At 39.0% G+C, this 25783-nt stretch overlaps 1 protein-coding gene across 1 annotated transcript; it reads left to right on the top strand.

The window, feature by feature from the left end:
• Positions 1-5232: 5232 nt before the first annotated feature.
• SPINK13 (serine peptidase inhibitor Kazal type 13) lies at positions 5233-23124 on the top strand. The gene is made up of 4 exons (XM_088838363.1): positions 5233-5302; positions 7202-7239; positions 8373-8500; positions 23076-23124. Exons 1-4 carry the CDS (start codon positions 5233-5235, stop codon positions 23122-23124), a joined length of 285 nt encoding a protein of 94 aa, XP_088694489.1.
• Positions 23125-25783: the final 2659 nt, after the last annotated feature.

Here is a 25783-nt window from a genome sequence, read left to right as displayed (position 1 = left end):
CTGTGTAAATTTTGCAACAGTGTATTTCATTTGAAACCTGGCCTTTCTTTAAGTATAATATATCCTGCTCATGGGAATGCTTTTCTTAGACTCTATGTCTCTATGTAAATGATTATAATTGTATCAAATCTTGCCTGGGAATCTGTTTCTCAAAACTTGTACCCCTAATTACACAGCAACAGTACATCTTGTCCAGAGACTTGCCTGGAACCTGTTATCCCTGGCTAATATGTGTCAAAGTTATCTCAGGATGTATGCCTTGGGAAAGGTTCTAGTGGAACTTTACCAGCCTTGAGGCATTCTTTTTATCTGTCCTCAGCAGCCAGTTGAAAAGCATATAATTCCCTGTTTAAATTAGTGAGGTAGGTACTCTCTTACCCACTTCCCGTGCCTTTTGCTGGAGGCTTTTTCTGTACTTTTCACTCTAATAAAGGCTTATTACACAAAGCTCTGAGTTGAGACCACATCTTTTGGGTACTGGAGTGAAATTTTCTCCTTCAGAGACCACATATACTGGCACCATTCACCGTAAGCTAAGCTATTACATATATACTATGGAGTATTACTCAGTCATAAAAATTGAGAAAATAATTCTCTGTATGAGAGATGCCAGTTGAAGTTGTAGGGAAGAAATGACAAAGCCTGGAACACTTTATAATGCTTTAGCATTTTTCAAAAAAATTGAATAAAGCAAAAGTGCCAATCTTGATAATTACTGAATCTATGTGATAGGTATATATGAGCTCATTATGTTATTTTCTATATTTTTGTGTCTGTTTGAACCTTTTGTAATAAAACGTTAGTATAAAAAAGAACTATTATAAAGATGTTACTTTTACCAAATTTATGTGACTAATAAAAATTCCAGTAAGATTATGTCTTTGTGGACTAGATACAGTGTGTCTAAAATATATCTATGATGATACTCCCAAGAATATCCAAGAACACAGTTTTTAAAAATGGATGGATTTCCTTCTTCCTTCCTTCTGTACATATTACTGTATATTTATTAATTGATTTTAAAAAAAACCCTGCAATGTACTGCAGTTACAAGGTAAAAATTGGGTAAAGATAGAATTTTTCCTTCCCAGAGCATGCAAACTAATTACTGGGGGAGGGTGGTGTGGGGGAGGGATAGTACTATGGAGAGATTAAGAGTACTGACTGTGGAGAGAGGGAGTGAGAAGCAAACAAAGATACTGCCAAAAAAGGCACAGGGTGTCACACAAGATGTTCATGGTACTGGTCTCAGAAGATTACAGATAGTAAATTAAGGGGGAAATTCATTCTCTAAAGAGAAAGAAAACGTAAAAGTAGTGGAATATGGACTTTGGAGTTAAAGGTACCTGTGCTTGAATCCCATCTCTGTCCATTCGTAACTTTGTTAGTAGTTAGTTTCAGCACATGAATTTAGTCCTTTCAGCCTCAGTTTCTTTTTCCTTTACAAGTTGCAGAACTATCTAAACCTCATGGGATTATTGTGAGGAATAAATATGATGGGAAATGTAAACCACATAGCCAGGTACTGGCAAAAGGAAAGGAATGGATGAATGTGTAAGTCCCTAGGTAAGCTGATGTGGAGAGAAGGATAAAAACAGAAATGTAGATGATAAATTACCAGAATTACAAGGCAGGTGCGGTGGTTGTGGTGGGCGGGGAGTGGAGCTAGTTCATCCTGAGTTTTCTCTATTCCATAAAGAGATGGAGTTTACTATTCAAAGTAATGTGGAGGTGTCTTTTGTTGAAAAAAATTAGATAAAAAAAGGAAATTGTATGTAGATGGGTGGCATAGCTAGCAATCTGACATTAAATAAGAGGCTTCTTTCGGAGTCTAGAGTCCTAGATGAGTAGTAATGATAGCAGGATTATAGAGTTCATTGTATGGAATTTTTTCTCCTTGCTCCACAGCCAAGGTCTGGGACAGGAAAACAGGATGCTAAATTTATCCCAGCTTGGAAGAAGGAGGGAAGATGTAGGATGTCAAGAGAATATGGTCATTGCCAAGGGGCTAATATAAATGTCAGTTTATGGGACTCAGGCTGAGAAGGGAAGACAAGCAGCAGAAGGCACACTAACGGACTACTCTAGGAGAGTTTAAAGTGTGTGAGAGAGAAATTTTCCACATAATGGCAAATTTTCATGCTTGCCTACATTAAGGTGGAAACAAATGAAAACATCAGAAGACTAAGGTATTGCAGAGATTATTAGTTGTGGTGCTGGAGTTATCCTGGCTGATGTCAGAAATCCTGTCCTGGAAAGAACAAAACAGATAAACCTTCTGAGAAGCAGGATGGGCTAAGCGACCTCTGGAGGCAGACACCAGGAAAAAGAACCAGCCTTCAGTTCAGTCAGTTCAGTCGCTCAGTCGTGTCTGACTCTTTGCAACCCCATGAATCACAGCACGCCAGGCCTCTCTGTCCATCACCAACTCCTGGAGTTCACTCAAACTCATGTCCACAGAGTCGGTGATGCCAACCAGCCATCTCATTCTCTGTCAACCCCTTCTCCTCCAACCCCCAATCCCTCCCAGCATCAGACTCTTTTCCAGTGAGTCAACTCGTCGCATGAGGTGGCCAAAGTATTGCAGTTTCAGCTTTAGCATCAGTCCTTCCAATGAACACCCAGGATCGATCTCCTTTAGAATGGACTGGTTTGACCTCCTTGCAGTCCAAGGGACTCTCAAGAGTCTTCTCCAGCACCATAGTTTAAAAGCATCAATTCTTCGGCGATCAGCTTTCTTCACAGTCCAACTCTCACATCCATACATGACCACGGGAAAAACCATAGCCTTGACTAGGTGGACCTTGATTGGCAAAGCAATGTCTCTGCTTTTTAATATGCTATCTAGGTTGGTCATAACTTTCCTTCCAAGGAGTAAGCGTCTTTTAATTTCATGGCTGCAATCAGCATCTGCAGTGATTTTGGAGCCCCAAAAAAATAAAGTCTGACATTCTTTCCACTGTTTCCCCATCTATTTCCCATGAAGAGATGGGACCAGATGCCATGATCTTTGTTTTCTGAATGTTGAGCTTCAAGCCAAACTTTTCACTCTCCTCTTTCACTTTCATCAAGAGGCTTTTGAGTTCCTCTTCACTTTTTGCCATAAGGGTGGTATTATCTGCCTATCTGAGGTTATTGATATTTCTCCCGGCAATCTTGATTCCAGCTTGTACTTCTTCCAGCCCAGCGTTCCTCATGACGTACTCTGCATAGAAGTTAAATAAACAGGGTGACAATATACAACCTTGATGTACTCCTTTTCCTATTTGGAACCAGTCTGTTGTTCCATGTCCAGTTCTAACTGTTGCTTCCTGACCTGCATACAGGTTTCTCAAGAGGTAGGTCAGGTGGTCTGGGATTCCCATCTCTTTCAGAATGTTCCACAGTTTATTGTGATCCACACAGTCAAAGGCTTTGGCATAGTCAATGAAGCAGAAATTGATGTTTTTCTGGAACTCTCTTGCTTTCTCCATGATCCAGCGGATGTTGGCAATTTGATCTCTGGTGCCTCTGCCTTTTCTAAAACCTGCTTGAACATCTGGAAGTTCACGGTTCACATATTGCTGAAGCCTAGCTTGGAGAATTTTGAGCATGACTTTACTAGCGTGTGAGATGAGTGCAATTGTGTGGTAGTTTGAACATTCTTTGGCATTGCCTTTCTTTGGGACTGGAATGAAAACTGACCTTTTCCAGTCTTGTGGCCACTGCTGAATTTTCCAAATTTGCTGGCATATTGAGTGCAGCACTTTCACAGCATCATCTTTCAGGATTTGAAATAGCTCAATTGGAATTCTATCACCTCCACTAGCTTTGTTCATAGTGATGCTCTCTAAGGCCCACTTGACTTCAGTAAAATGTAAACCAGATTGTCTGGAATGAGGTAGGTAATTAATGTGCTTTGCAAATGTCATCTTGTCCTCCTGATCCACAATCAAAAACCACAAGTACAGAACATCCAGGTGTGTTCCTGCCTGCTGGAGCATGAAACATCAGAGGAGGTGGTTCTTGCCAAACAATTGGTCGCTCAACTGAGCAGGGAGCCAGCCTCCTCTGCTCAATATGCCCCTGGCCACAGACTCACAGAACTGTAACTTTGCTCAAGGCCTGCTGTGACCTCAGGGTAACTACAGTAGACTCACATTTTGCAGCAAGCCCATTCAGGTAAACAGCTCTTCAGATTCTTGGTCTAAGTCAGTGATGGTATCTCTCTCTCTTCTCTGTCACAATGTTTGTTTTCCTCCAGCAACCACTTCTGTTTCCTCTGTATGGCTAATATAGATCTCCCTTACTCCCCTACGTGCCCACCAACTGCAATTTGGAGAAGAGACAGATTGAATAGAGTAGGGCATAAGGAAGTTAAGTGTAAATAATTTGGAAATTATCTTCTCTCTGGGCTAAATATTTCCATTCTTACAAAAGAAACTCCACTTATATTGATACTAGTCTCAGTTGATATTCTCAATATCCTATGATGTTCACACTTTTTCTGAGGCTCACACTTCTAAAAACTGTTGAAACTAGAATTTGAAATTGGATCTCACTGATAGACAGATGTCATCAAAATCATGTGTACCTATATATGAATCAAAAAATGATTAATATCAACTATTTTGATTCATCTATCAGGAAAGGTATATACAATTTTTATGGTCCCCAGACCAACAATTCCATTTTCAACCTATTCTTTGTATTTGAGCACATGAAAATTGCCTGGATGAAGAAATTTAGCTAGGAAATGGAGCATTTCAGTACGGGAGAAACTGGTCTACCCCAGGGAATCAAACAATGTGCATTATAAAGTGACATACCCCTGACTGTACAAGATAGTCCTCAGATCATATACCTCTTTTCTCAGAATTCTTAAAGTATCCATATTCATTAACCTTAATTTATGTTGTAGGATAAGTCCATTTATATGTAACATGCCTGGGGTCATCCTGGTGATAGCCTTGAGGCTAATTCCTCTTCCAAGTCAAAACAGATTGTAATAACACAATGCTTGCTGGCTGGGGGGAAAAAGTTATTTTAATGGTTTTCTTTCTCTCTTCCGGGCAGAAGAAAACTTCTTAGGTCTGAATCCCAGACTAGGACAGTTTGAGACCACTATGATCAAGTTCAATTCAGAGTAGTGGGTTATCTTAGGTTTGGAAAGACAGCTGTGCAAGAAATGATGAATAAACTGTCTTGAGCATTTCCACAGGCCTCTCCAAGCAGGGCATTGGATGAGATCAAATGACTGCCTTTCCCTGTATGACCATATTTTTCCTGGAATCCTCCACTTTGGCACATATTGTTTTTTCAGGTAAGCAAACTTTGGAGAGAAACACCTGTTTTTTCTTTTCACTGTAGAAAAGAAAAAGAGTCATTTGTGACTGGATGGAAAAAGTTTTGCTGAAACATTGGCCTTTGGGCTTGATAATACAAATTGGGTATCACTATCAGAAAGGGGGGCTTCCCTGGTGGCTCAGACGGTAAAGACTCTGCCTGCAATATGGGAGACCTGGGTTCGATTCCTAGGTTGGGAAGATCCCCTGGAGAAGGGCATGGCAACCCATTCAGTATTCTTGCCTGAAGAATCGCTATGGACAGAGGAGCCTGGCAGGCTAAAGTCCACAGGGTCACACAGAATCAGACACGACTGAGTGACTCAGCACAGCACTGTGGAAAGGGAGAGCTTCCCTGGTGGCTCAGCAGTAAAAGAATCTGCTGCCAGTGCAGGAGATGCAGGAGACACAGGTGCAATCCTTGCATTGGGAAGACCTTCTAAAGGAGGAAATGGCAACTCCGGTATTCTCGCCTGGATAATCCCATGAACAGAGGAGCCTGACAGGCTACAGTCCATGGGGGTCACAAAGAGTCAGATATGACTGAGTGACTGAGCACACACACACATTAGAAGAGGAGTTACTATGAAAAATCCTCCATTACTTTGAAATGAAATAAATAACACATTTCTATATAACCCACGGGTCAAGAAAAATCAAAATGCAATTTAAAATTATTTTGAACATGACACAAATGAAACAAAATGAACAAAAGTTTAGATTCAAAGAGTGTCATTGCCTTCAAACCCTTCACCTTCTACTGCAATTCCATCCTTATCCTTTATGTAACCACTCTTATTAGTCTCTAGTTTATTTTTTCAGTGTTTCTTTTTGCTCAGATAAGCATACATATGTACATTTTGTCATTCTTCCTAACTTCTTACATAAAAGATAGCGCAGTATAGGTATCTACTTGCATCCTGCTTTTCCCAGTTTAAGAATGTCTTCAAAACCAGCGCATATCAGGGATTTCCTCATTCTTGTATGCAACTGCATAAAACTTTATTGGATGAATATACCAAAGTTTATTCAGTCAGTCTTCAGGTATACAGGCATCAGTTTGTGTCCAATATTTTGCAATAAAAACAATGCTGCAATAAATAATCTTATGCATATATATTTTTCTATTGTTGGAAGGTTATCTTCAGGGTAAATTCCCTGAATCATGATCAGATATGAATGCAAAGTAGTTTTGTTCCACATTGCCAAATTTCACTTCATAAAAGTTGTGCCAATCTGCTTTCCCACCAGTAATAGATGGTATTTCAATATAGTTTTAATTAGCATTTTTCTTATCATACTGCATTTGAATATTTTACAAATTTAAGGGTCATTTCCATATCTTTGGGGTTTGTGTGTATATAGGAACCCTTTATGATAAGTGTTGCAAATATTTTTTCCAGTTTCCATCAGGATTTTGTAGTTTATATTTTGTCATGAAAAAATTATTTTTATTTGAATGTCATAAAGTGTATCAGTTCTTTCTGTTATTGCACAGAGATCAAAGAACCATTACCAGAAAGTCTTTTCTATGTTAAGCTTAAAGAGCAATTCAGTTGTACTATATTTTGATCTTTGAATAGTTTTATTTTTTATGTTCAGATCATATAACCCCAAATAGTTTTTACTCTTTCTTCAATGACATAGCAAATTTATAAATGAAGTCAGGACTGTGAAAAAGAAGTAGAGAATAAATAAATGGATGAAGTAATTAACAAAGGCAGACCAGCTACAAATTTTATTACCATAAATTATTTTGTACATTTTGTGCAAATAAGTAATTACATTACGTTTCTTTAATCAGTCAGTAACTTCAGTGAGTGAAATCAAATTCCATGGAGAACTACTAACCTATTGTGTCTGTTCTCTATTTGCAGAACTCTTCAAACCACATGATTACTCTGCATGGCCTGAGGTAAATTTAAATTTCTAACAGTTCTGAATTTTGGTTTTAATCTGATCACTCTCTTGAAGGGATCTCAAACTTCATAGTGGTAAAGTAGAATGGACATTTTCTGTGTGACTTTGGGCATGTATCTTAACCTCTTCAGGCTTAAATTTACCCCCATATAGCATAAGCATTCAGAGAAGCAATGGCACCCCACTCCAGTACACTTGCCTGGAAAATCCCATGGACGAAGAAGCCTGGTGGGCTGCAGTCCATGGGGTTGCTAAGAGTCAGACATGACTGAACGACTTCATTTTCACTTTTCACTTTCATGCGTTGGAGAAGGAAATGGCAACCCACTCCAGTGTTCCTGCCTGGAGAATCCCAGGGATGGGGGAGCCTGGTGGGCTGCCGTCTATGGGGTCACACAGAGTCAGACACGACGGAAGCAACTTAGCAGCAGCAGCAGCATAAGCATTATAATAATAAAATGCATCTCTGAACATTAAGTGAAATAATTCCCTGTCACTTGTTGAAGGCCAAAAAGTTTAACAGTGGTACAATAGCTCAGTGGGTCAAGAATCTACCTGCAATGCAGGAGACAGAGGAGACACAGTTTGATCCTTGAATTGGGAAGATCCCCTGGAGAATGAAATGGTAACTCTCTCTAATATTCTTGTCTGAGAAATCCCATGGACAGAAGAATCTGGCTGGCTACAGTACAAAGGGTTGCAAAGAGTTGGATACAACTGAGAAATTAAGCACACATTTAGAATTTAATCCCAGTCTCAATACAGAACCCTCACTCTTAAGAACTCCATTTAGACCCCTGTATTCTCGGAGTTCACATACCTATCTCTACTCACAAACTTCTGAGTTACTGGCAAGGGGAATCCAAGTTTAAAGGAAAACGTTCCATTTGGGGTTTAAACTGAGTTATTACACTGTTTATGGCTTCAACAGATGATGAATGGGTGAGGACTTTGTAGTCAGAAAAGAAACTTGCCTAACTGAAGCCCAAAGGAAACGAAATCTTGAAAAAGATCCATTAACTAGTAACATCTGATATTACTTTTATGTGGGGCAGAAGTGACAGGCCAGGAATAGATGAGGGAAAATCGATCAGTTGTTATTCATATGATATTTTATAATGTTTGCAGCCCCCGTGTAAAATATATTACCCACTGGATCCTCTTTATGATGCAAACTGTCCTGAAGTGACAGCATATGTTTGTGGGACAAATGGCTTCACTTACAAGAATGAGTGTTTCCTTTGTGTTGATCAGTGGTAAGTTCAAAATAAGATACCATTATTTTTTCTCTATATTTCTTCACAGAAATTTCCAATAATTTTAGCAAGGAACTGGATTTGCTGATTCATGGAATTTTTTTTTAATAGCCTCCATTGGTTCACAAAAGACTGGAAGACTGGAGATAGACTACACACATAGTAAAAAGTCTTTTTAAAAAAATTTAGTTAGCATTCAAAGTTGACTCATTTAAAAACAAAAGATAAAAAGCTTACACAATATTTTGGCAGAATTGTACAGAGATTGTATTAGTAGATAGTCTACAGATCATACAAGCATAAATAGAAATCCATTTTTAAAAAATCAAATTTTAACAACTTACGGCGACATACCTATGAATAGCACCCATACCTGAGCTTGGAAGAAATAAACACAGGTACCGATACAGACATAGATACAGACACAGACAAAAATAGAGGTGTAGATAAACACATGAGTAACAAAGTGGTTATGTGGTCATGGATAAAAACTGACAGTCAACTTTTAATATTTTTTTGCCTTTCAAATAAATGCAATGGGAAATTTAGATTAAAAATAATATCCTTGTAATATGTTTCAGCTCTATTTGAAATTGTTTTTACAAATCAGTCTTGTTGTGTCTTGTCAGTAACTCTTTCATGACCTATGAGATCCTCTCTATTGGGAGTCTCCAAGAGTACCCTCAAGTTTGATGATTCCCTAGTAGGACTCATAGAAGTCAGAAAAGCTGTTATATTCATGGTAACAGTTTATTACAATGAAAGGATATGGAATAAAATCAGCAAAGGCAGAAAATTCATCGGGTAGAGTTTGGGAGAACAAGTATCATCTTCCAGTTGTCCTCTAACAGGGGAGTCACAAAGGTAGTGCTTAAATTCTCCCAGCTATGATGTGCCATAACTTGTATAAAGTACTGCCAACCTGGGAAACCCACAAAAGCTTTGGTGTCTAGGCTTTTTAATGGGGACAGGCAGCACTTACCCAACTGACAACTACTAGTCTCCAGCCCCCTCCCCTCAGGAGTTAAACTGATACAGAGTGACTTAGCACCACAGGTAAACAAAAACATTCACCTGAGGGTAAACTATCTGGCATGGCCTATGGCCCTAGGTTTCTCAAGAGGCAGGTCAGGTAGTCTGGGATTCCCATCTCTTTCAGAATCTTCCAAAGTTTATTGTGATCCACACAGTCAAAGGCTTTGGCATAGTCAATGAAGCAGAAATAGATGTTTTTCTGGAACTCTCTTGCTTTCTCCATGATCCAGCAGATGTTGGCAATTTGATCTCTGGTTCCTCTGCCTTTTCTAAAACCTGCTTGAACATATGGGAGTTCACGGTTTACATATTGCTGAAGCCTGGCTTGGAGAATTTTGAGCATGACTCTACTAGCCTGTGAGATGAGTGCAATTGTGCGGTAGTTTGAGCATTCTTTGCCATTGCCTTTCTTTGGGATGGAATGAAGACTGACCATTTCCAGTCCTGTAGCCACTGCTGAGTTTTCCAAATTTGCTGGCATATTGAGTGCAGCACTTTCACAGCATCATCTTTCAGGATTTGAAATAGCTCAACTGGAATTCCATCACCTCCACTAGCTTTGTTCGTAGTGATGCTTTCTAAGGCCCACTTGACTTCACATTCCAAGATGTCTGGCTCCAGATGAGTGATCACGCCATCGTGATTATCTGGGTTGTGAAGATCTTTTTTGTACAGTTCTTCTGTGCATTCTTACCACCTCTTCTTAATATCTTCTGCTTCTGTTAGGTCCATACCATTTTTGTCCTTTATCGAGCCCATCTTTGCATGAAATGTTCCCTTGATATCTCTAATTTTCTTGAAGAGATCTCTTGTTTTTCCTATTCTGTTGTTTTCTTCTATTTCTTTGCATTGATCACTGAGGAAGGCTTTCTTATCGCTCCTTGCTATTCATTGGAACTTTGCATTCAGATGCTTATATTTCTCCTTTGCTTTTCGCTTCTCTTCTTTTCACAGCTATTTGTAAGCCCTCCTCAGACAGCCATTTTGTTTTTTTGCATTTCTTTTCCATGGGGATGGTCTTGGTCCCGGTCTCCTGTACAATGTCACGAACCTCCGTCCATAGTTCATCAGGCACTCTATCAGATCTAGTCCCTTAAATCTATTTCTTACTTCCACTATATAATCATAAGGGATTTGATTTAGGTCATATCTGAATGGTCTAGTGGTTTTCCCTGCTGCTGCTAAGTCACTTCAGTCGTGTCCGACTCTGTGTGACCCCACAGACGGAAGCCCAGCAGGCTCCCCTGTCCCTGGGATTCTCCAGGCAAGAACACTGGAGTGGGTTGCCATTTCCTTCTCCAATGTGTGAAAGTGAAAAGTGAAAGTGAAGTCGCTCAGTCGTGTCCGACCCTTAGCGACCCCACGGACTGCAGCCTACCAGGCTCCTCCATCCATGGGATTTTCTAGGCAAGAGTACTGGAGTGGCTTGCCATTGCCTTCTCCGGTGGTTTTCCCTACTTTCTTCAATTTAAGTCTGAATTTGGCAATAAGGAGTTCAGGATCTGAGCCACAGTCAGCTCCTGGTCTTGTTTCTGCTAACTGTATAGAGATTCTCCATCTTTGGCTGCAAAGAATATACTCAATCTGATTTCAGTGTTGACCATCTGGTGATGTCCATGTGTAGAGTCTTCTCTTGTGTTCTTGGAAGAGGGTGTTTGCTATGACCAGTGCTTTCTCTTGGCAAAACTCTATTAGCCTTTGCCCTGCTTCATTTCGTGCTCCAAGGCCAAATTTGCCTGTTACTCCAGGTGTTTCTTGACTTCCTCTTTTTACATTCCAGTCTCCTATAATGAAAAGGACATCTTTTTTGGGTGTTAGTTCTAAAAGGTCTTGTAGGTCTTCATAGAACCATTCAACTTCGGCTTCTTCAGCATTACTGGTTGGGGCATAGGCTTGGATTACTGTAATACTGAATGGTTTGCCTTGGAAATGAACAGAAATCATTCTGTTATTTTTAAGATTGCATCCAAGTACTGCATTTCGGACTCTTTTGTTGACCATGATGGCTACTCCATTTCTTCTTCTTTTTTATCCATTTCTTCCTGTATGCAGGTCAGGAAGCAACAGTTAGAACTGGACATGGAACAACAGACTGGTTCCAAATAGGAAAAGGAATATGTCAAGGTTGTATATTGTCACCCTGCTTATTTAACTTCTATGCAGAGTACATCATGAGGAACGCTGGGCTGGAAGAAGTACAAGCTGGAATCAAGATTGCCGGGAGAAATATCAATAACCTCAGATATGCAGGTGACACCACCCTTATGGCAGAAAATGAAGAGGAACTAAAAAGCCTCTTGATGAAAGTGAAACAGGAGAGTGAAAAGGTTGGCTTGAAGCTCAACATTCAGAAAACAAAGATCATGGCGTCTGGTCCTATCACTTCATGGCAAATAGATGGGGAAACAGTGGAAACAGTATCAGACTTTATTTTTTGGGGCTCCAAAATCACTGCAGATGCTGATTGCAGCCATGAAATTAAAAGACGCTCACTCCTTGAAAGGAAAGTTATGACCAACCTAGATAGTATATTGAAAAGCAGAGACATTACTTTGCCAACCAAGGTCTGTCTAGTCAAGGCTATGGTTTTTCCCGTGGCCATGTATGGATGTGAGAATTAGACTGTGAAGAAAGTTGAGCGCCGAAGAATTGATGCTTTTGAACTATGGTGCTGGAGAAGACTCTTGAGAGTCCCTTGGACTGCAAGGAGATCCAACCAGTCCATTCTAAAGAGAGCAATCCTGGGTGTTCATTGGAAGGACTGATACCTAAGCTGAAACTCTAATACTTTGGCCACCTCATGTGACAAGTTGACTCACTGGAAAAGACTCTGATGCTTGGAGGGACTGGGGGCAGGAGGAGACAGGGACGACAGAGAATGAGATGGCTGGATGGCATCACCAACTCTGTGGACATGAGTTTGAGTGAACTCCGGGAGTTGGTGATGGACAGGGAGGCCTGGCGTGCTATGATTCATGGGGTCGCAAAGAGTCGGACACGACTGAGTGACTGAACTGAACTGAACTGAACTGATGGCCCTAGGTTACAAAGTTATTCTTAGGCAGAATATCCCAAGGGTTTATAGGTTACTTCCTTTGAATTGATTTGAGCATCTTGAGTCCGCTGAGCTAACTCCTTTATGCATATCTTTCTTTGAGAAGAATCTTCATGGATTTCTGGCATCATGTTACCATGCCAAGAGAATTATTTCTGAGCACTGAAGGAAACAAGGTGTAGAAATTAGTTCAATAAAAGTAACACTGGCTCATCTTCACAGCAAGTACTAGCCTCAGAGGATGACTTTAAAGAAAGAATTGGAAACTGAAAAATGTGAATTAAACAAGTATCTACCACTGATTTATAAGAAAGAAGAATGAGAATTCATGAATATTATCAGACTATGTAGAAGATTAAATTACATAATGTAGTGGTTGTTACTTTCTCAGGCAGGGCTAATTAGGCAAGAAACTTGGAAGTGTCTTCTTAGTTCCAAATACCAGACAGTATTTCGTGCACACCACTACAATGACCAGCATAAGAACAAGCTACCTAGAATGGCCTGGACTTTTGGAAATTAGGTTGATGCAGAATTATATTGTGGGCTTGATTCTCCAGTATGCTACAACCCAATGATTTCTCAAAGATGGTTCTGAGATTTTCTTCAGCCTCAACTAGGAGACTTGAGGAAGTTTTAGAAGTTCTAAGATCATGCCTCTGATCTATTCTGGCTCTTTCTCTCTCCTTTCTCTCCTCCCTTCTTTCTTTCTTTCCTTCCCTCCTTCCCCCTCTCTTTTTCATTTTTCTTTCTTTTCCATTTTATAAGTGTGCCAGAGAATATTGATGCCAATGGCAGGGATGGTACAGAAGACTGTGTATTTGTTTTAATTCTCACTGTGACTTGCATGTATAAACTTGGCCTTTATGCCATTTCTGTATTCAGGGCAAAAAGAACAGTCCTGATGTTCTTTGAGTGAGGGAGGCAGTCAAAACACTAAGGCTGTCTTTGCCCTTACCTAGTGTTTTGAAGAAAAGTTCTGATAAATTGGAATCATAATCCTGAGAGATATCTACCATTTATGAACAATATAAATCCCTCAGAAAAAGAAAAGAAAAAAGAAAACTGGAGAATACAAGCCTAGTCAGTGTAGGGCCCCAATAATAACTACCAAGAAAACACAACTGTATGAAATACATCCCCAACTCTTCATAAATTTGTGGTCTTATTTGCCAAGAAGAAAATATTGCATAAGAAAATTCATGGCAATAGAAAACAGTTTTGCTTCTGTTTAACCAGAACCGTATATCACTAAATTTTTATGGTTGACAGTATTTTAAAAAATCAGATTTTACCTAAAAATACAGATTTCTAATTTATTTTAAAAAATACAACATTATAGTCCAGTAAGCTAGGACTTCACTTGCAAGAAAAGCAACAGTTATCTAGTAGCAACTCTCCATCCAAATGGAGTCCAGGGATCTCAGAAAGCCACAATCCCACCTCTCTCTATTGTGGGAAGGTGGTCCAATTCACTTACTTATATTACCAGCTTGGTTCCTACAAGCAATTATGTTTGCAACCCCTGAACCAAGAGAGAAAATCAAATATATACCAAATGTAAGCCTAACATGGGGATTAGGGTGGGGAGTCATTTGATGGAAGAGACAGTTACAGGATAGAATTTCTTTTTTTGTTCACATTTTTCTCCCCTCCTTTCTTTCTCTGCTCCCTCCCCCTCCCCATATGTGTGTGTGTGTGTGATCTTTTTCAGATTCTTTTCTATTATGTGAAAGTGAAAGTCGCTCAGTCATGTCCAACTCTATGCGACCCCATGGACTATACAGTCCATGGAATTCTCTAGGCCAGATACTGTGTATAGTTACCAGTGCTATATAGTAGGTCCTTGTTTATCTTTTTTATATATCAGTTCAATTCAGTTGCTCAGTCATGTCTGACTCTTTGTGATCCCATGGACTGCAGCACACCAGGCTTCCCTGTCCATCACCAAGTCTCGGAGCTTGCTCAAACTCATGTCCATTGAGTCGGTGATACCATCCAACCATCTCATCCTCTGTTGTCCCCTTCTCCTCCTGTCTTCTATCTTTCCCAGCATCAGGGTCTTTTCTAGTGAATCAGTTCTCCACATCAGGTGCCCGAAGTATTGGAGTTTCAGCTTCAGCACCAGTTCTTCCAATGAATATTCAGGATTGATTTCCTTTAGGATGGACTGGTTGGATCTCCTTGCAGTCCAAGGGACTCTCAAGAGTCTTCTACAACACCACAGTTCAAAAGCATCAATTCTTCACTGCTCAGCTTTCTGTATAGTCTATCCCTCACATCCTTATATGACTACTGGAAAAACCATAGCTTTAACTAGGCAAACCATTGTCAGCAAAGTAATGTCTCTGCTTTTCAATATGCTATCTAGATTGGTCATCGTTCTTCTTCCAAGGAGCAAGCATCTTTTAATTTCATGGCTGTAGTCATCATCTGCAGTGATTTTGGAGACCAGGAAAATAGTTTGTCACTGTTTTCATTGTTTCCCCATCTATTTGCCATGGAGTGATGGGACTGGATGCCATGATCTTAGTTTTCTGAATGTTGAGTTTTAAGCCAGCTTTTTCACTCTCCTCTTTCACTTTCATCAAGAGGCTCTTTAGTTCCTCTTCACTTTCTGCCAAAAGGATGGTGTCATCTGCATATCTGAGGTTATTGTACTTCTCCTGGCAATCTAAGATTCCAGCTTTGCTTCATCCAACCCAGCATTTCGCATGATGTACTCAGCATATAAGTTAAATAAGCAGGGTGACCATATACAGCTTTGATGTACTCCTTTCCCAATTTGGAACCAATCCAAAATTAATAATAACTATTATTATTATATAATTATATTATATACTATAATAAATATTATTAACATTATTATAAAATAATAAATATATTAGTATGTATATGTTAATCCTAAACTGATATATTCCCCAAACCTCCTATCCCCTTTGGTAATCCTAAGCTTTTTCTATGTCTATGAGTCTATTTCTGTTTTGTAAATAAGTTTATTTGTATCGTTTTTAAGATTCCACATATCAGTTCAGTCAATCAGTCATGTCCAACTCTTTGCAACCCCGTGAACTGCAGCATGCCAGGCCTCCCTGTCCATCACCAACTCCCAGAGTCCACCCAAACCCATGTCCATTGAGTCAATGATGCCATCCAACCATCTCATCCTCTGTTGTCCCCTTCTCCTCCTGCCCTCAATCTTTCCCATCAGCAGGGTCTTTTCAAACGAGTCAGCTCTTTGCATCAGGTGCCCAAAGTACTGGAGTTTCAGCTTCAACATCAGTCCTTCCAATGAACACCCAGGACTGATCTCCTTTAGGATGGATTGGATGGATCTCCTTGCAGTCCAAGGGACTCTCAAGAGTCTTCTCCAACACCACAGTTCAAAAGCATCAATTCTTCTTCTATGAGTCTATTTCTGTTTTGTAAATAAGTTTATTTGTATCATTTTTAAGATTCCACATATAAGTGATATCATATGATATTTGTCTTTTTTTGACTTAATATAATCATCTCGAGGTCCATCCATGTTGCTACAAATGGCATTATTTCATTCTTTTCTATGGCTGAGTAATAGTCCCATTGCGTGTGTGTGTGTGTGTATGTGTGTGTGTGTACATACACACACGACATCTTCTTTATCCACTTATCTGTTGATAGACATTTAGGTTGCCTCCATGTCTTGACTACTGTAAATAGTGCTGCAGTGAAACTTGGGGTACTTCAGTCAGTCAGTCAGTTCAGTCGCTCAATCGTATCCGACTCTCTGCGACCCCATGAATCATAGCACGCCAGGCCTCCCTGTCCATCACCAACTCCCAGAGTTCACTCAAACTCACCTCCATCAAGTCAGTGATGCCATCCAGCCATCTCATTCTCTGTCGTCTCCTTCTCCTCCCGCCCCCAACCCTCCCAGCATCAGAGTCTTTTCCAGTGAGTCAACTCGTCGCATGAGGTGGCCAAAGTATTGCAGTTTCAGCTTTAGCATCAGTCCTTCCAGTGAACACCCAGGATTGATCTTCTTTAGAATGGACTGGTTGGATCTCCTTGCAGTCCAAGGGACTCTCAAGAGTCTTCTCCAGCACCACAGTTCAAAAGCATCAATTCTTCGGCGCTCAGCTTTATTCACAGTCCAACTCTCACATCCATACATGACCACGGGAAAAACCATAGCCTTGACTAGACGGACCTTGGTTGGCAAAGTAATGTCTCTGCTTTTTAATAGACTATCTAGGTTGGTCATATAACTTTCCTTCCAAGGGGTACTTGGGTCTCTTCAAATTAGAGTTCTATCCACATATATGCCCAGGAATGGGCTTGTACAATCATATGATAACTCTATTTTTAGTTTTTTAAGGAAACTCTATATTAGTCTCCATAGAGGCTCTACCAATTTACTTTCCCATCAATGGTGTAGAACAGTTTCTTTTCCTCCACAGCCTCTCTAGCATTTATTATTTGTAGATTTTTAATGATGGCCATTCTATCTGATGCAAGGTGATAACTCATAGTTTTGATTTGCATTTCTATGATAACTAGCAATGCTGAATATTTTTTCTTCTGTATATAGACCATCTGCATGTCTTCTTTGGAGAAATATCTATTTAGATCTTCTGCCCAGATTGGGTTGTTCGTTTGTTTTTATATTAAGCTGATGAGCTGTTTGTATATTTTGGAAATTAATCCCTTGTTGGTCTCAATTTTTGCAAATATTTTCTCCCAGCCTTTAGGTTGCCTTTTTGTTTTCATTATGGTTTCTTTTGCTGTGTAAAACCTTTTAAGTTTAATTAGGTTCCATTTGTTTGTTTTTGTTTTTCTTTCCATTACGAGACAAATCCAAAAGCATACTGGTATGTCATTCACTGTCCTGCCTATGTTTTCCTCTAGAAGCTTTGTAGTTTTATGGTATCTGGGCTTACATTTAGGTCTTCAATCCATTTTTGAATATAGTATTAGAGAATGTTCTAATTTCATTCTTTTACATGTAGCTGTCCAGTTTTTCCAGCACCATTTATTGAAGAGGCTATCTTTGCCCCATTTATATTCTTGCCTCCTTTGTCAAAAATAAGGTACCTATGTGTGCATGGGGTTATTTCTAGGCTTTCTATCTTGTTCCATTGGTCTATATTTCTGTTTTTGTGCCAGGACCATACTGTCTTGATGACTGTAGCTTTGCAGTATAATTTGAAGTCAGGACAGTCGATTCCTCCAGCTCCATTCGTCTTTTTCAAGACCGCTTTGGCTATTCAGGGTATTCTGTGTTTCCATATGAATTGTGAAATTTTTTGTTCTAGTTCTGTGAAAAATGCCTACAGTAATTTGATAGGGATCCCACTGAATCTGTAGACTGCATTTGGTAGTACAGTCATTTTCACAGTATTGATTCTTCTTACCCAGGAACATGGAATATCTCTCGGTTTATGTCCTCTTTCATTTCTTTCATTAGTGTCTTATAATTTTCTGTGTACAGTTCTTTTGTCTTCTTAGGTAAGTTTATTCCCAGATATTTTATTCTTTTTGTTGCAACGGTGAATGGGGTTGATTCCTTAATTTCTCTTTCTGCTTTTTCATTGTTATTATATAGAAATACAAGTGATTTCTGTGTATTGATTTTGTATCCTGAAACTTTGCTAAATTCACTGATGAGCTCTAGTAATTTTCTGATACTATCTTTAGGGTTTTCTATCTACAGTATCATGTCATCTGCAAACAGTGAGAGCTTAACTTCTTTTCCAATCTGGATTCCTTTTATTTCTTTTTATTCTCTGATTGCTGTAGCTAGGACTTTCAGAACTACATTGAATAACAGTGGCAAAAGTGGACACCCTTGTCTTGTTCCTGATCTTAGGGGGAATGCTTTCAGTTTTTCACCATTGAAAATAATGTTTGCTGTAGGCTTATCATATATGGCCTTTACTATGTTGAGGTAGGCTCCTTCTATGCCCATTTTTTGAAGAGCTTCAATCATAAACAGTGCTGAATTTTGTCAAAGGCTTTTTCTGCATCTATTGAGATGATCACATGGTATTTATCTTTCAATTTGTTAATATGGTGTATCACATTGATTGATTTGCATATATTGAAGAATCCTTGCATCCATGGAATAAACCCAACTTGATCATGATATATGAGCTTTTTGACGTGCTGCTGAGTTCCATCTGCTAAAATTTTGTTGAGGAATTTTGCATCTATGTTCATCAGTAATATTGGCTTGTACTTCTCTTTTTTGTGTGTTGTCTTTGTCTAATTTTGTTATGAGGGTGATGAGTTTGGAAGTGTTCCGTTCTCTGCAATTTTTTGAAAGTTTTAGAAGGATAGGCAAGAGCTCTTCTCTAAATGTTTGATAGAATTCTCCTGTGAAGCTATCTGGTCCTGGGCTTTTGTTTTTTGGGAGATTTTTTATCACAGCTTCAATTTCAGTGCTTGTAACTGGGTTGTTCATAATTTCTATTTCTTCCTGGTACAGTCTTGGAAGATTGAACTTTTCTATGAATCTGTCCATTTCTTCCAGGTTATCCATTTTTTTGCCATATAGTTGTTCATAATATTATCTTATAATCCTTTGTATTTCTGCTTTGTCTGTTGTTACCTCTCCTTTTTCATTTCTAATTTTGTTGATTTGATTCTTCTCTCTCTTTTTTTGGATGAGTCTGGCGAAAGGTTTGTCAATTTTATCTTCTCAAAGAACCAGCTTTTAGTTTTATTAATCTTTACTATTGTTTCTTTCATTTCTTTTTCATTTATTTCTGCTCTGATTTTTATGAATTCTTTCCTCCTACTAATTTTTTGGGGGGGTTTTTTGGTTCTTCTTTTTCTAGTTGTTTTAGGTGTAAAGTTAGGTTGTCTATTCGATGTTTTTCTTGTTTCTTGAGGTAGGACTGTATTGCTATAAACTTCCCTCTGGGACTGCTTTTGCTGCATCCCATAGGCTTCGAGTTGTCATGTTTTAATTGTCATTTGTTTCTAGAAGTTTTTTTAATTTCCCTTTTGATTTCTTCAGTAATCTGTTGGTTATTCAGAAACATTGTTTAATCTCCATGTGTTTGTGTTTCTTACAGTTTCTTTTCTTGTAATTGATATCTAGTCTCATAGCATTGTGGTTGGAGAAGATGCTTGATATGATTTCAATTTTCTTAAATTTATTGAGGTTTGATTTGTGACCCAAGCTGTGGTCTATCCTGGAGAATGTTCCATGTGAACTTGAGAAGAAGGTGTATTCTTCTGCATTTGGATGGAATGTCTTGAAGATATCAATGAGATCCATCTCATCTAATGTATCATTTAAGACTTGTGTTTCCTTATTAATATTCTGTTTTGATGATCTGTCCGTTGGTGTGAGTGGGGTGTTAAAACCTCCTGCTAGTATTGTGTTATTGTCAATTTCTCCTTTTATGTCTGTTAATGTTTGCCTTATGTATTAATGTGCTCCTATATTGGGTGCATAGATATTTATAATTGTTATGTTTTCCTCTTGGATTGATTCCTTGATCATTATGTAGTGCCCTTCCTTATGTCTTGTAATCTTTACTTTAAGGTCTATTTTGTCTGATATGAGGATTGCTACTCCAGCTTTCTTTTGTTTCCCATTTGCATGGATATATTTTTCCATCCTCTCACTTTCAGTCTATATGTGTCTTTAGGTCTATAGTGGGTTTCTTGTAGATAGCATATATATAGGTCTTCTTTTTGTATCCATTCAGCCAGTCTGTGTCTTTTGGTTGGGGCATTTAATCCATTTATATTTAGAGTAATTATTGATATGTATGTTCCTATCGTCATTTTCTTAACTGTTTGGGGTTGATTTTGTAGATCTTTTTCTTCTCTTGTTTTCCTTGAATATTTAAGTCCCTTTAACATTTGCTGTAAAGCTGGTTTGGTGGTACTGACTTCTCTTAACTTTTGCTTGTCTGAAAAGCTTTCTATTCCTTCATCAATTTTTCCCTTTCAGTATTTTAAATATATCTTGCCATTCCCTTCTGACCTGCAGAGTTTCTGCTGAAAGATCAGCTGTTAAATGTATGGGGTATCCCTTGTATGTTACTTGTTGCTTTTCCCTTGCTGCTTTTAATATTCTTTCTTTGGGGAAATTTTCAACTATAACCTCTTCAAAAATTTTCTCATATCCTTTCTTTTTCTCCCCTTCTCCTGGAACCCCTATAATTCGAATGCTGGTGCGTTTGATATTGTCCTAGAGGTATCTGAGACTATCCTCAGTTCTTTTCATTCTTTTTACTTTATTCTGCTCTTCAGAAGTTATTTCCACCATTTTATCTTCCAGCTCACTGATTCGTTCTGCTTCAGATATTCTGCTATTGATTCCTTCTAGAGTATTTTTAATTCCAGTAATTGTGTTGTTTGTCTCTGTATGTTTATTCTTTAATTCTTCTAGGTCTTTGTTAATTAATTCTCACATTTTCTCCATTCTGTTTTCAAGGTTTTTGATCATCTTTACTGTCATTATTCCGAATTCTTTTTCAGGTAGCTTACCTATTTCCTCTTCATTTATCTGGACTTCTGTGTTTCTAGTTTGTTCCTTCATTTGTGTGGTATTTCTCTGCCTTTTCATTATTATTTTTTTTAAGTTATTGTGTTTAAAGTCTCCTTTTCCCAGGATTCAAGGTAGAATTCTTTCTTCCTTTTGGTTTCTGCCCTCCTAAGGTTGGTCCAATGGTTTGTGTAAGCTTCATATAGGGTGAGATTTGTGCTGGGTTTTTGTTTGTTTGTTTGTTTGTATTTCCTCTGATGGGTAAGGCTGAGTGAGGTGGTAATCTTGTCTGCTGATGACTGGATTTGTATTTTTGTTTTGTTTGCTGTTTAGATGAGGCATTATGCATAGGGTGATACTGGTGGTTGGGTGATGCTGGGTCTTTTATTCAATTGGTTTCCTTTGTGTGAGTTCTCACTGTTTGATATTACCATTGCCAACATCCGCTGGATCATGGAGAAAGTAAGAGACTTCCAGAAAACCATCTATTTCTGCTTCATTGACTATGCCAAAGCCTTTGACTGTGTGGATCACAATAAACTGTGGAACATTCTGAAAGAGATGGGAATACCAGACCACCTGACCTGCCTCTTGAGAAACCTGTATGCAGGTCAGGAAGCAACAGTTAGAACTGGACATGGAACAACAGACTGGTTCTAAATAGGAAAAGGAATATGTCAAGGTTGTATATTGTCACCCTGCTTATTTAACTTCTATGCAGAGTACATCATGAGGAACGCTGGGCTGGAAGAAGCACAAGCTGGAATCAAGATTGCTGGGAGAAATATCAATAACCTCAGATATGCAGATGACACCACCCTTATGACAGAAAGTGAAGAGGAACTCAAAAGCCTCTTGATGAAAGTGAAAGAGGAGAGTGAAAAGGTTGGCTTGAAGCTCAACATTCAGAAAACAAAGATCATGGCATCTGGTCCCATCACTTCATGGGAAATAGATGGAAAAACAGTGGAAACAGTGTCAGACTTTATTTTTGGGGGCTCCAAAATCACTGCGGATGCTGATTGCAGCCATGAAATTAAAAGACACTTACTCCTTGGAAGGAAAGTTATGACCAACCTAGATAGCATATTAAAAAGCAGAGACATTACTTTGCCAACCAAGGTCCGTCTAGTCAAGGCTATGGTTTTTCCTGTGGTCATGTATGGATGTGAGAGCTGGACTGTGAAGAAAGCTGAGCGCCGAAGAATTGATGCTTTTGAACTGTGGTGCTGGAGAAGACTCTTGAGAGTCCCCTGGACTGAAAGGAGATCCAACCAGTCCATTTTGAAGGAGATCAGTCCTGGTGTTCATTGGAAGGACTGATGCTAAAGCTGAAACTGCAATATTTTGGCCACCTCATGCGACGAGTTGACTCACTGGAAAAGACTCTGATGCTGGGAGGGTTGGGGGAGGGAGGAGATGGGGATGACAGAGAATGAGATGGCTGGATGGCATCACCAACTCGATGGACATAAGTTTGAGTGAACTCCGGGAGTTGGTGATGGACAGGGAAGCCTGGCGTGCTGTGATTCATGGGGTTGCAAAGAGTCGGACATGACTGAGCGACTGAACTGAACTGAACTGAGGGTTAGTTCTCTGGTAGTCTAGGGTCTTGGAGTCAGTGGTCTCACTCCAAAGGCTCAGGACTTGATCTTGAGTTTTGTGGTTCTATATATTCATTTCCACTGGTCAGTACTCCTGTCTACTCTCAGCTTGTGTTCTGCATACACTTCTGTGTCTGAAGGTATATTTCTGATGTATCTGTGGGGAGAGATGTACTCCACATCAACCTACTCCTCCATCATCTTCAGAACACTTTTTGAATAATTAAGACATGGGTGGGGAATGTACCAACTGTGGTGGTCATGAAAAGAGATGGGGTAAAGGGAATTATAGAAGCAGCTTTCCTTCACAGAACTTCATTTGGAAGAGAAAGGAATGTAAAGCAAAGCCCTCTTTCTTTATGATACTAATCTTTTATTTTTTTCTCTTTTCTTTAGGGAATTTGGTCCTCATATTAAATTTGAAAAGTATGGAAAATGTGATTAATGGGTAACCGAGTGCTGTACTAGCTTATTCTTTTCATGACTTCCGAAAAATATTTCTTTTGAAATTTGAAGATGTATATTAAATAAGTAACACAACTCTATGCTTCATCCAAATTTGGAACATTGGAAAGAAAAGAAAATTAATGAAGAACTGAGTATCACATTTATTACAAATAAACACAACACTGAAAAGGGAGATATTCATCTCTGGGTACTGATTGTTTCAAGTCACCTTTCATTTTGCTTGGGTCTGTTATCAAATGTGCTATGAACACTCCCCTGCATCAATTTATCCCAAATTGCTGGTTTATCTGCAAGGTTAGTCCCTGTCCTGCTAATCTCACTTAAAGACATGAACAAAACAGAAAGTATTCCCCCTACACCTGAATACAATTGTTTAAGAATTTCTACCTCAAATTCATGAATGAAGCCCACCTTCAGTAGTGTAGAAAGGAAGGGAATATTAATAGAAGGAAAGAAGAAGAGTTAAGAGCTTTGGGAAACAAGCATGTTTTTGAGAGAAAGGGAGAGAGTGCTTATCATTTGACCCTCAATTCAAGCATGCCTAATTCTCACTCCATCCCATCATTCATATTACATCAGTCAAAAAATTCTTTTTCTCTTTTCTTTTTTACTTAACCTGGTCTATAATCTGTCTCTTATGGTTGAAAGATCTCAACCAATACAGAGCGATGAAATCACTATATTGAATCTGGAGAAATGAAAAATGAAGGGCTCTCTCCTTAGGCTTTTGTGCTCTGTTCCTAGTACCTGTTGCTGCCACTAGATGCCAGCCTCACTATTCTAACTTACTCTGAGGAGCTGAGCCAGCTGAGTTCAGAAAAGAGCACACAAGTCTCTTCATCACTGTTTCAGTATATACACAGTCCGTCTCTGCTAATAGGCGAGACCTTTATCCTCTTATTCCTTTCTCCCTCCTGTCTCCAGTGCCCTGGTCAGTAGGGTCCATCTGGGTGGCTCTCTGGAGCTGGGGAGGTAAAGTTTCAGGTCTCTTGGGTCCCTCAAAGTAAAGAGGCTCTTAAAATACTGACCTTCTCTTATTAATTATCATCTTGTATAGTTGAAGACTACTGCATTATTTCATCTTTCTATCTCTACCTCACAAAAAATAACAAAAGCAGAATCTTTTCCCCAAAAAGGAGGTGGGAGATACAACTTGTGCTGCTATAGAATAAAAAAGAGAGAACCAGAAAAATTCTTTTATTTTCCCTTCTTCATAAAAAGAGAAAGTCAACAATTATTCTAGTTTAGAAGGGAAATAAACAGGAATAGTTAGAAATCTCTGACTTATAAGTAGCTTCTCTGTAGTATGAAAATGCTGGGCTGACTAGAAAACAGACATGAACAAACACATGGTACCTAAGTTCATATGAAAAGTAAACTGAGAATGGAAATAACCATCTGAAGCATTAGATGAGAATACAGGTATTCCAGAAAAGGAAGGGGAATACTTACATGTTGGCCCAGCCTTATAAGCAGAGGTAAGTACTGATAATAATTAGCCCATGTTCAGTGAGAACATGCACCATGCCAAGTACTGTGTTTTATTTACTTTGTCTCAGTGAATCCTCTCCACAGTCCTATGAGCCTGCTACCATTGCATCCCCATTTTACAAATGAGGTAATTAAACTTAGACAAGGTAAACTATGCAACCTTGTAGTTTACAAAGGAGGATTATAATTTAGACTCAATGACTCTGCTCCTAACCACAACCTTATGTTGTCTACAAACCCAGAAGGGACTAGAATAACAGAGCCTAGAAGCATTAATGGATAAATTATGTATCAAAATAAAATTTTGTTTGCAAAATTAGAAAACGATTCCTCAAATGGGAGACAATTTTCCTGCTTATTATTTTTCAGATGTTTAAATTAGCTGATACTCACTTTGTATCAACCTTTTAGATACAATCTGGCAATTTTCTGTTTTCTGATCTCCAGATCTACTTATTGTCTATAAAACAGTAAGATTTTTTTTTTTTTCAGAGCACAGGCCAATAAAACCTATTGACTTGTATAACAAACATTTATTGTATGCCTGCACTATGCCAGACACCGTTCTAGGTTCTAAGAAGATAAAGCCTCTATTCTCAAGGAGTTCACATTCAGATGGCCTTGTGCAAGAGTATAGAGCTGGAGGGAGAACAGTCGTTCAGTTGCTCAGTCATGTCTCTTTGTGACTCCATGAACTGCAGCATGCCAGGCTTCCCTGTCCTTCACTATCTCCTGGAGTTTGGGCAAATTCATGTCCATTGAGCTGGTGATGTTATCTAACCACCTCAACCTCTGCCACCCCTTCCTCCTTTCACTTTCAATCTTTCCAATTATTAGGGTCTTTTCCAGTGAGTCAGCTCTTTGCATCAGGTGGCCAAAGTATTGGAGCTTCAGCTTCAGCATCAGTCCTTCCAATAAATATTCAGGGCTGTTTTCCTTAGGATCAACTGATTTGATCTTGCAGTCCAAGGGATTCTCAGGAGACTTCAGAACCATAATCCAAAAACATCAATTCTTTAGTGCTTAGCATTTCTTTATGGTCCAGCTCTCACATCCATACGTGACTACTGGAAAAACCATAGCTTTGACTATACAGATCTTTGGCAGCAAAGTTATGTCTCTTCTTTTTAATACACTAAGTTTTT

This window comes from Moschus berezovskii, chromosome 8 (genome assembly GCF_049115385.1).
Source record: "Moschus berezovskii isolate FMDL1 chromosome 8, NW_MosBer_1.0, whole genome shotgun sequence".
NCBI lineage: Eukaryota > Metazoa > Chordata > Mammalia > Artiodactyla > Moschidae > Moschus > Moschus berezovskii.
The sequence above is the reverse complement of the archived record's forward strand: the minus strand, read 5'-3'. Positions and strand labels throughout refer to the sequence as shown.